Source organism: Schistosoma haematobium, chromosome 5, assembly GCF_000699445.3.
Source record: "Schistosoma haematobium chromosome 5, whole genome shotgun sequence".
Lineage (NCBI taxonomy): Eukaryota > Metazoa > Platyhelminthes > Trematoda > Strigeidida > Schistosomatidae > Schistosoma > Schistosoma haematobium.
The window spans coordinates 10,574,184-10,586,424 of NC_067200.1; the positions used below are offsets into that span (position 1 = coordinate 10,574,184).

General features: G+C 33.2%; 1 protein-coding gene across 1 annotated transcript in view; it reads left to right on the forward strand.

Annotated features, from left to right (window-relative positions):
* MS3_00011127 (uncharacterized protein) overlaps positions 1-11,178 on the forward strand; it is a gene marked incomplete at both ends in the record, with an annotated part of 170,451 nt that extends 159,273 nt beyond the window's left edge. Inside the window, 5 exons of the mRNA XM_051219539.1 lie at positions 1,462-1,631; positions 3,055-3,608; positions 6,479-6,748; positions 8,713-9,212; positions 10,974-11,178. Of these exons, the coding sequence (XP_051064864.1) occupies positions 1,462-1,631; positions 3,055-3,608; positions 6,479-6,748; positions 8,713-9,212; positions 10,974-11,178 (1,699 nt within the window). The remainder of the gene's footprint in view (positions 1-1,461; positions 1,632-3,054; positions 3,609-6,478; positions 6,749-8,712; positions 9,213-10,973) is intronic.
* Positions 11,179-12,241: the final 1,063 nt, after the last annotated feature.

Here is a 12,241-nt window from a genome sequence, read left to right on the forward strand (position 1 = left end):
TAACTAGTGTTCACTTGTAGAACTCCACAAAACCCCTTCTGATAATATTCATCTGTTCACTAGTGACTGACTTCAACAGGCGTTTCCTGGAGTTCTAGTGAGAAGCCGTGACTAGTAGAGTTGAACTAGGTCTGTTGTGAGATATCAGCTCACTGAAGACGATGGTGTACGGTGGCACGATTTCGTGGATTGGTTGATGTTAGACATTAACAGCGTTGGACGATGGCCGGCCCGGTGATCTAATGGCTAAGCGCTCGCGCGCGAGGCTGATAGGTCCTGGGTCCGAGTCTGACGGGAGGTGGGATTTTGGGTGCGAACTGCTGAGAAGTCCCATACTAGAACGAAGCGGCCGTCTTGTGGTCTCAGGTCTTCCATGATTGTCTAGCTTCAATTGACTCCTGATTTTAACTGTTGAAATGATTTGTAGACTGTCAAATCAATAATATCATACTTTCTATTCATGCTCTAAATCTGTGTATAACACATTCAATGAACTTAGGTGGACAGATATTTCTATGTAGAACTGATAGTATTTAAAAGTTACTTTCTACACATACAAAACAGTTTGTAGATTAAATTAAATGGTTGAAAAGTAGCTATAATCTTTATTGACCCGAGATCTGACTCCAAGTTGATCGTTTGCTGCTTGTTATCGAAATATGTATAAAGCTTGAGAAGTATGGATAAATTGATTTGTCCAGAAGCTAGAATAATCTATGTGAGCTTGACATAGGGATAGCCACTACAAATCTACTTTGAAACCTAACAACAGAACGACTTCACAAGTTGAAGTTCAGAATGGACTGAAGTCAATTGTTTAGTGATAATTCAACAACTATACACTTACAATTCATTAAATGAAGTTATCAGTTTATTTGATATTTTTAATAGGCTTATTATTAAAATCTATACAGACAGTTCCTAGTCCAAGTGTGTTTGATAAGTAACATTAAAGTTCATGTCAAGAGATGTATTCATCATAGAGAGATAATTAGTCTCATTGATCAATCGAATTGATCTAGTTTGACTTGTCTAAAAATGATTAAACACTGTAAACCATAATTTTTCAACTCATTTTATGGCGTATATATATATATATATTCTAGCATGAACCTGTGATCAGTGAAGCTCAGCATTGTCAGATATGTGGCAATCATTTACCAATAGTATTGGAAGATGATTGCATAATACAGTGAAATAACTGAAATTACACACAAATCATTGGATACCGACTCGATTGTCTAAAAGATTGGCCGTTCACTTTTAAACATGAAGTCGCTAGATTCCATCCTTGACTGGGTTATGAATGCGTACTGATGAAGAGTCCCATATTACGACGAAACTGACTAGGAAAATCTACTAACTGATTACTCATTGTTTTAATATTTTTCCTATGCATATGCTTTTATGAAGTAATTGACTCACGCAGTATGTCTTTTCATTTCATCCATCTAACTATAGAACAATAGAAACTAGAGAAGTGCGTCAACTACAGTTTACAGCTTGGCCAGATCATGGTGTACCAAATCATCCTGCACCATTATTAATGTTTTTAAGACGTGTTCGAGCTGAATGTCCAGCAGATTCTGGTCCAATTATTGTACATTGTTCTGCAGGTGTTGGAAGAACAGGTAAAATCTAAAATAAAAATAGAAATTAATTCCCTTTTGTATGGGTTGTCTGAATCTTCTCATTGATGTTTAGTACTTCGATTAATCAGTCACTTATTGGCATATGTTCATCTTGTGAGAATTGCCTCGATATTGCCTTAAGTCACAAGCATTATAAACAAAGATGAATGTTGGTTAGCGGTGGAGTCCAGGACACGCGTTTCGTCCAACTTGAGACACATCAGTTGGATGTACCTGCATTCCAGTGTTGATGTTCAAAATATATATTTCACTTTGTACAACGAAGATTATTAGAACTATATGATATGTTGCGGAATACATTTCTAACAAACTAATCACTTGTTAAGACAGTATTCTACATGGAAAATGAAATGTTAACTAGACAAACTGAAAGATAAGAAAAGAACAAAGATGATAATAAAGTACATAATGTGAAAAATAACGTAGAAAACCATGATGATTACTAAATCAGTACACTGGATTATGTCAAGGGTAAGAATAAACTGTTTATAAACACGTTGGGATGGTTTCGGTTTTCGTATAGCCAATGCTTTAATGAACCTTAGTATACCATTTTTAACAATTTTGTATAACACTACGAAGTCTGACTTGATATTAAACCTGTGATTCATCTCAATCAAATGTTTCGTAATGTAGGAAAATATTTGTCTATCTTATGATTTCATCCAACCATTGAAGTTCTTTTTTGTGTGGTCATTTAGGTATGTATTTATATCAATAACTCATTGATTAGATATCTTTGAACTACACTCTAAATGTGGGAACTAGTGGTAATATTCAGTTGCTGAAACCGAAGTTGATAATATGGGGTTCAACCACGTGACATAGTCACTGGGTATTCAACTTACTAACCACTAAGTCACCATTAAATATCCGAGTTGTTTTCTGAAGATATAATGGCTACTGTAAATAAACAGATATTCTTTTCGTGTACAACGTGGAATATGTTACATTCAAGTCTGTGTCACAATTTATTAATTATTCAAAAGCCATCGTTATGTTCTATTGACAAGTGAAATAACTGATCACGGCATATTTATTAAAGAACCCAACTATCTCTGTTCAACCGTTCAAAGATTATTTTAATACATTATAAGATCAGCTAAAGAATGATAAAACATCAAGGAGTGTTGAATGACAGTTTCATCTTAGTTTATAGTTCATCCTCAGAGTTTACAACGGGCCGAAATCTGGAGAACTAGATTTCAAATTTCAGTCACAATATCAACAATTGAATAATTCAAACTATTAGGTATTACTTGATACAGTAATAAATTGGCTGTTGGTTCCATTTATCCAACTTGACATCAATCTGATCACTTAAGTCATATCCGGACGTTTATTAAATTAATTTCGATAGATTGTTATTCAGTTTTGGTATATTATTTCTACTCCTAAATAGGTGCTTTCATACTACTTGATATTTTACTGGAACAAATGCGTCATGAAAAAGCTGTGGATGTTTTCAATACTGTGAGTCGTCTACGTGCACAACGTAACTTTATGGTACAAACAGAAGATCAATATGCATTTATTTATGAAGCCTTAGTTGAAGCAGCATCAAGTGGAAATACTGAAATTCCAGTGCATCAACTGACCACACATTGGTTTCGTTTAACTGAATTGAATCGATTAAAATGTCAAGATTTGGTGAATTCTGATCAATTGGGCATGGGATTAATGAAAACTTCAATGAATTATACAAATAATTCTAGTATATCTACAGGTTTAGAGCTAGAATTCTATCAGCTATTAATTCAATCAAATTTAACCAAATTAATTTCTTCTATTCCATCATCTATTGGACTATTATCACCAATTGATCCATTCTCTTTAAAAACTGATGAAAAAATCTATGGAAATATAAATTTTAATAGTAGTAGTACAAGTACTATTGGGTTACCCAGATCAATTACTGGAATGTCTACAAATAAATCGATTGCAGCAATGTTACCGGTAAGAAACTTAGTTTCAATCAATGTAGAACAATTCCAGTTCACTTAGATGCTTTTAGTGTTATCCAGTTCTTTGAACAAGATTATTTAACTGCTGAGCTTTGATTATGTTGTTGGATAACATTATTAGCTCGTATTTCATATAGCGATGAGGTTCTTAGTAATTCTACGAGTTTATTTAAAAATCACTTTATGCTAGTGGCCTCAGTTGTGATTGGTTATGATAGTAGGTTTCACTGTCTTTAGTTGCCTTTGTATTCAAGCTGATCATTTTATTTAGTTGACTTTTGGTCAGCTCACTACTTGCTCTTATTTAAATGTGTAGGTCGGATCTAACCTAATATATCTATCGAAATCTGATCGATCTGAATGCTATGCAACCAGAAATTTTTTGAGAATCTTGAAAATCTGACGAAACAGAACTTTGACGTTCTCGTAGTCGAATTCATCTTCGTGTTTTTTGACATGCATTGATATCAGTAATAGCATATTTTGTCATTATGCTGATAGTTTGTGTTCGTTAATGAGTAGGTGAAGAGGGTGTCCACTTTATCTGTTGTAGTGTTTGAATCAATTGGTATGATTGATTCTGCAAAGAATGGTAAATTTTTTCTTTCGCTGTTGTATCTTTAGGTTTGCATAAAATAGAGTGCAGTGATTGAGTTAGTTTATAAGTGACATTGATTCGAAAGGCATTTAAAGTCATCGTGATGGTTTCTTAGATGGTTTTTACAAATCACAGGACTGCTCTTTCCCTAGCTTCCAAGATTGAGTTTGTGATGGTGAATTGAGTCACTACAATTTTTAATGCAGTTTGTACGGTAGCCAGTTTTTCACATAGGACAGACACAAGATTAGTTTCTTCCATTTTTCGTATGGTGAAATTGCAGTAGTGTGTTTTGTCTGCTCTGAATTGAGTATGTATGTAACAATTTTCGTGTACCTCTGGACCACCGAAAAATATTTATTTAGGACTCGTGAAATAGATTAGATTACTTTCATATGAAGTAGACGGTGATGATGTTGTCTAGTTCGACAATAAAAGTTCCGCAAATAAACTACGTAGCTCAGTAAACTCACAATTAACAGAATTAAACAGCACATCGGAAAAAAAGCATCTCGTCAGTTAAATATAGATTTTTTGTGCAAGACGAAGAACTATAGTTGAGGTGCAATTAAGGATATGGTGAACAAGGATTAAACTCACGGATCAAGTCTTAACGTCAATCAATGTTAATTAACCTACAAAACACATATTATACAATTTCCGGTGTACGATTTCATAAAAGATTTCGTTATTTGCCCACATTTGTTACACCAATCAATCTTGAAGCTTTTCAGTGTGGGGTTGTGGAAACTGTTAAGTTCTAGTATGGGAATCTTCAGCAGTAGACATCCACGACCCCATACTTAAGATTCAAATACTCTTGCTCGAATGCTTAACCTATAGACTAATGATCGATCATCCAACGGCGTTTAGCGTTTGTGTATGACCGAGAGTCCTGGGTTTTAGTCTCAATTGTGGAATCGTGGATTTCCACTAGTGAGGAGTTCTATATTAAGACAAAACGACCGTTCAGTGCTTCCATGTTTTCAACGGTGATTTAACACCGATTGGTTCATGCTTTCAATGTAATTTATTATGGACACACTAGAATCCTACTGCTTAGTCTTTGTTTGCACGTTAGTGTTCTAATTTTTTGTTTACGACATTTCAGTGTTATTATTATCCTGAAGTTATACTCTTTAAAGTGTTATAATGTAGAAAGAAATGGTGACTACGTCTTTCAAGAGTTTCATCCTAACTATTAGGTGTTTGTAATCATTTACATGTATAAATTTCAATCATGAGATCTATGCTGGAATTCATTGTTCATATTGCTTTAAGAAGGTATGATAAAGTCGATCGGATTTCGAAGTATTGATTCCTACTTTTACTGTTCAGCTTTATAGATATAAACTTTAGACTCGATGTTTTTGTATTCTATTTACTTAGAAATAAGTGTTCATAGTATTTTGTTGAATAAATTATATGATTTCGATTAAATCCCTTTATAGTTTAAACGTGGTAGAAATTTATCTTTGGAATGGTGAAGGAAACTGATGATCTCTAATCTTTTGTCAACATAAAGAATTGTATTAAACGGGATGAAATCTAGGTGGAATTGAGAATTCTTGTCAAATACTTTCAGTCAACCATAATCAAAATAGATGTCCACTGACTTACTTACTTACTTACTTACTTACTTATGCTTGTTCCCTCTTATGGAACATAGGTTCCACCCAGGAATCAACAACCAACTTTGTCAACGGTTCTCTTTTTCAGTTGTTCCCAAGTGTGTTTCTTTCTTTTGATATCTGTCTCCAATTCCTGTTGCAATGTGCTCTACGGTTCACCCCTACCTATTTTATCTTGAGGATTCCAAGTTGGGTCTTATCTCTTGATGCGATTTGGAGAATTACGTAATGAATGTCCAGTCCTACTCCAGCGTCTTTTCTTAATTTCTCTGTAACGGTAATTTTTTGTTGATGGTTTCTAGACAATGGATATGGAGTAGCTTGCGAAGACAATAGTTTATCAATACCTGTTACGTTTTTGATGACAGTTGTAGTAGTTCTCCTATTGTTAGCTCCGTAAAATCGAACTTCCATAACGTTTGTATTGAAAATTTAGACTTTGATGTTGGCTGCCAGTTGTTTTGAGTCAAATCACTTAGGTTGATGAATATACTACATTTTCATTGTTAAAATTCTATCAACATTAAAATACTTAAGAACATGACCCAAGTTAATTGATTATTAGGGATAATCATTTTATTACGTCAAGTATCGGTAAATGATCACTCGTTATTATTGTTCTTCATATTTTAGGTTAATTTACCAAAAAATCGTAGTCTCAGTATTATACCACATGATGCAAATCGTGTTGCACTTCGTGCTGTTCGTGGTGTCGAAGGTTCTGATTATATCAATGCTAGTTATATTGATGGGTATAGATCACGTGCTGCGTATATAGCAACACAAACACCAATGATGAATACATTAGAAGATTTTTGGCGTATGATATGGGAATCTGGATCATGTCTCATTGTTAAATTAGATGGTACAATAACATTGAATGATTTGAAATTCATGGACTCTGTAAGTTTTGATATTGACAACGTTACATGTGCTTTTTTTAGTTGCCTATAATGTCATTTTCAAATGAATGGTATTTTTGGTCATTTCTGTGTAAAACTATTCAAAAGGAAATAATGTCAAATAAACTGTAAGTACCTACTGGATTTCAGAATACAATGAACAAATGAATTAGTCTAACAAGCCTACATTCAAGGTGTTATGGACTAAACGCTTAATACCAAACATATATACGAATGAACTAAGTGATCTAGTTTGTTATGACTTTTAGTTGAGTCGATTTTTACCCTGTGCTAATTGTTGTGACCTTGACTGAAGAGATTAGAGAGCAGCGTACTTATCGATCGATTCAATGACACGTAAACACGTACGGACGGCCTAGAGTCTCGATTGGTCCCACTTCCCTGTCTAGCCCAGTCAGTTGAGTCCAGAACACAAGTCACAACCTATGAGATATGAATTATTATATTTCAAACATACTTTGTTTATATACCAATCAAGCATACCACATCGTACCATGAAATAGAAAACAACATTTTATACAATATTCAACAAGTGAACAGATATCGACCAACAGGAAATGTCCATTTAAAGTACAAGGACACCATTGGACTTAACATCATAATTATTGGTCTATTCCTCCGCATCCACAACAGTTGAATATGGATAAACAAATATTGTTGAATTTTGACTTGTCAACTACTAACTAACTCAAGTGGATACAATGAAATATTATGCGAACTGAAACATAACTACTTATAAGTAGAACTACAATATATGATTTCAATATTTTAATTCATTTGGTGTTTGATTTGCAAAACATATAAACTAGACAAGTAATATTTCACGATGAAATTAACGACAATTTCAAGTTTGAAATAAAACTGTACAATTGTATATTGATATAAAGTGATATGATTACAAATTCATCTGCTACAGTGTACTTGTTTGCAATGAATGAAATCTATGGAGTACAGCCTATCTTTAGTGGATTTATGAACTTAAAACTTTGTGTTATGTTTGTGATGGGGTTTTGTTCTTTCAGCTGGATGGTTTGGTCGTGGAGCTTTCATCATTCTTCTGAACGACATCATCAACACAAATTTCAGGTATAATTGAAGTGTTTGAATTTCTCTACATGTGGTTCACAGCTTGTCCTGTACACCTCGATGTTGATTGGTTGTTGTTGACCTTGTTGTCCAATCAAAATCGAGGTGTACAGGACAAGCTGTGAACCACATGTGGAGAAATTCGAACACTTCACTTCTACCTAAAATTTGTGTTGATGATTTCGTTCAGAAGAACAATGAAAGCTCCACTACCAAACCATCCATCTCAGAGAACAAAACTCCATGAAAATCATCCACCTGAGCTACAAATCTTCACCATCTCTGTGTTATACTAGATTGATGTGTTTATGTACGCTTATGTTTAAGGGGCTAATTGTACTGCTTGGCACTAAAAAAATGACCTGGTAATTGAAGTCAAGCACTTAAATAATCAGACAATGACTTTGTTCTCAGATCATAAATATGAGGGTAAACCTTGAAATCAATTTAAGAATTACTAAAGTGAACAACTGAGATTGAAATTTAGCTGTTTAAATATATCATACTCAATACAGAGTTCAAACGCTCTCTGTTTAATTTATTGTAAAATCATAGCCATGCTAAACTACACAAATATCTAAATTTTTATTAATCATACAACAATCGACCAAATAAATCTGGAATAAACCAGTCATTAGTTCTATTGTACATTGAGAACCGGACAAGTATAATTAAAACAAAACTTTTTATCAGATGAGGTTTGTGGAGGAGTCCTTCAATAGGACGAAACGGCCGCCCAGTGCTTCCAGGTTTTCCATAGTGGTCTAGCTTCAACTTACTCATGATCTTAACCATTGAAAAAACTTTTTATTTCTATTGACAATTTATTTAATTTTTCAAATATTTTACAATTGACAGCCAACATATTGGCCAAATTTACAATCAGCACGTCATGGTTTCCTAGTAGTTGATCCAATTGCTATTTATACAATGCCAGCTTATATTATGCGTGAATTACGTTTAACTGATACTCGTGATGGTTCCACACGAACTGTACGTCAATTTGATGCAAGTTCAACAGCCGATGCATTAATTCATTTAGAAAGACAAATTTATTATTCTATATCTAATAAATTAGATTTTAATGAATTAATTGAATCATCTAGACCGATAGCAGGATCGACAATAACAACAGCATCATCAACAATGACATCATTTCCACCTAATCCTTCATCAATGTTAGAAACGTCATTTACTGAAGATGATTTTCTTAGATTTAATCAAATACCAACTCATGTGATCTCAACGTTTAGACAATGTTATCAACCAATATGTGAATCGATGCTTGAGTTAATTAGTCAAGTACATAAAACCAAAGAACATTTTGGTATAGATGGACCAATCACTGTACATTGCAAGTATGTTTTATTCACTCTATCTCTTCTTTTTTGTATAATATTCAGTTTAACATCCGTCACAGATTATCAAGAAGACAATACAAAATCCTTTGATTATGTATCAGGTGAATCAAAATAATGCTTATGATGTTATCTGGTAAAGTGTTTGCCATCTCGACAAAGTATGTGCATTGACCACACCAATAAGAATCAGGTTCAGTACTTTTGAATCCCACAATGAACGCTTACACTTTAAACTCCTAAGTTGCTAGCTCACGGTTTACATTTCTAATTTCGCTTGATTCCCGATAATCCGTAACAACTATACCTTATCTTTGGCGATATTCGCCTTACACGTAACACAGTTTCACTCCAATTGTGTCACGACTTATGACTAGCAGACGTAACAGTATTATTATCACATTACATTTTCGACGCCACCGATTTTGAAAAAGAGAGATACACAACGTTACACTACTTGGGATGTAAAACTGCCTTTCATTATTTTATTCAGTCTTAGCCAGTGTATTGTTAACGCTAACGAACGACTAAGTGTAATTGGGATTGATTTTGTGTTTGTGGTTACGAATGATGTATGAACTGATAACCCGTATAGTCAGTCATGTCGACACCAAGACTGTGACTTATCAGTTATATCAAGTAGAAATATTGTTTTATCCAACATTAACTAATGCTGCAAAGTAATACCATGATGATCGCTACACCAAGAAGTGTTTTGTAGGAGTTCACACAAACAAAAGATAAATGATGAACACAAGTTCATATCATTGCCAACGATTGATCTCTAACTTTAGTAAATAAAGAACATTGAAATTTTTTTAAAATTAACTAGCTTATACAGAAGCTGTTTGCTAGTTAAAAATTTTGAGAGGAAGTCTACCGTTTAGGTTTTTTTATGGTTGACATTCATGGTTGTATGGAACTTATCTGCAGCAATTATTGACAACCTATTCAGGATTCAAATACAGAACATTCATGTCTGGCGGTGTGCTACAAACCTTGGGACTACTGAGTCAGCAGTCACATTATTACGTAATCCCGTACTAAGTCGAAACGGTTGTCCAGTGTTTCTTGGTTTCCGACGATCGCCTAACTATAGTCAGTCTCTGATGTAAATAACAACAGTCAAAAAGCTTTAAAAACTTTACAGATTGAGAAAAAGTACACCAATTAAGAGAAATAATAAGGAATAATTCTAAATACAATTAAATGTAATATTCTAATAGGCAACAACAACCTTGAGAAGTATGAAATACTTTTATTGTAAAAGATTGCGTTTTACTGTTCCGAAAGTTGATGGCCAACTGAACAAATTTGCTCAGCGGATTACGCATTGTTGCCTGAAGCCAAATTTTCTAGGTTCAAGTGTTGTTGAGAACATCAACAATAGGACAAAAACACACATTCCACACTTAACTGTTAGATACCGTCTAAAATCGTGAAATAATCTATTTCATCTTGCGATAAACACATTTCTATCATCAGTGGTTTTGATGTTAGACTTCTATACCAATGGGTTCTGGATCTGTTATTCGAAGGTTTAAGGTAGTATATTCATTCCCTGTCAGTGGAATCGAAAATACCTACCGTTGAGGGGTCCAATACTAGGACAATGTAACTGTCCAGAGCTTTTAGGTTTTCATTAGTTGTCTAACTTCAGTTGATTCATAATCTTATTTGCATTAAATAATCTTTACGAATACCCATACTAATAATCATTACTGTTTATTTTCACTACATTTCTTTTTCTTTTTTATTCAGTTTGGGTTCTGGAATAACCGGTGTCTTCTTAGCCAGTTCTTTAGTACTTGAACGAATGCGTTATGAAGGTGTAATTGATATGTTTCAAACTGTTAAATTATTAAGATGGCAACGACCAGGTTTAGTACAAACCGTTAGTGAATATGCATTCTGTTATGCTACAGCATTAGAATATCTTGAGTCTTTCGAACGATATACAACATAAATAGATTTTTGTATAAATTCAATGAAAATGAATCATAATTCATTTTGTTAATAATACATAGACATATACTACTGAAATTTCTTTTTCTTTTTCTTTATATAACATATTGAAACGGTGTGAATATTAGATCTCTTTTCCCTTGTTTCTATGCACATAATTGATTGCCAATTCGAACAAAATATTAGAAAAAATCTTTCTTAACTTCATATTGAATTTATACGTTTCCTTGATTGTTTTCTGTTGTATAGATTATAAAATATTCTTCACTATTTTGCATTTATTCACCCCTCCCCTACCCCCACCCCTTACACTAAATCTCACTTCAATCAATATAACGTTTATACACTTAGATACTCTTTAAAACAAACTGAATTTCCTGTTAAAGTTTTGTTTCATATTTCAATGGTTATGTGAAATATTTTTGTACAATGTTCAAGGTATTTTGTTTTGTCACTATGACCGATGGTGGATAAAATAAAATTGTGCAAACAAAACAATAAACACAGTTATGTCTTCCCCCCCCCTTCAACCATCCACCCACACACTCACCCCCTATATCGACTTTTATTTATCATAAAAATGATATAATCTATTGAATATTTCAAATTGTACATTCATTTTATACTATTCTGTTTTCTGCTTGTTCGATTCATGTTATTTATTATTGAATCTTCTATACACAACAGGCATATGAATAGTTTGTTGACTTTTTAAATGTTATATTGTTGAACAATTTAATCATGTACAGTATATGTATTCATCTAATCTGTAATGAACGTTCTGCTTGCATAAAAGGCTTCATTCATTGTTTAAGTATATTGTTATATAAAGTGTATATTCAACCTATACAAATGTAAACATCATTTGAATGGATCTGTGTAATAGCATTTCAGCTGTTTATTCACAATTAATTAATACGAATTCAATTAAAAGATCATTCGTCTAGGTGATATTGGTTAAAGAATTTCTTATTTTAAAACTATCTTATTTAGGTATCATTGAAACATTGGATATAAATAAACAGCTCTGAATGAATTAAGTTTATTTCATGTATATTTTTATT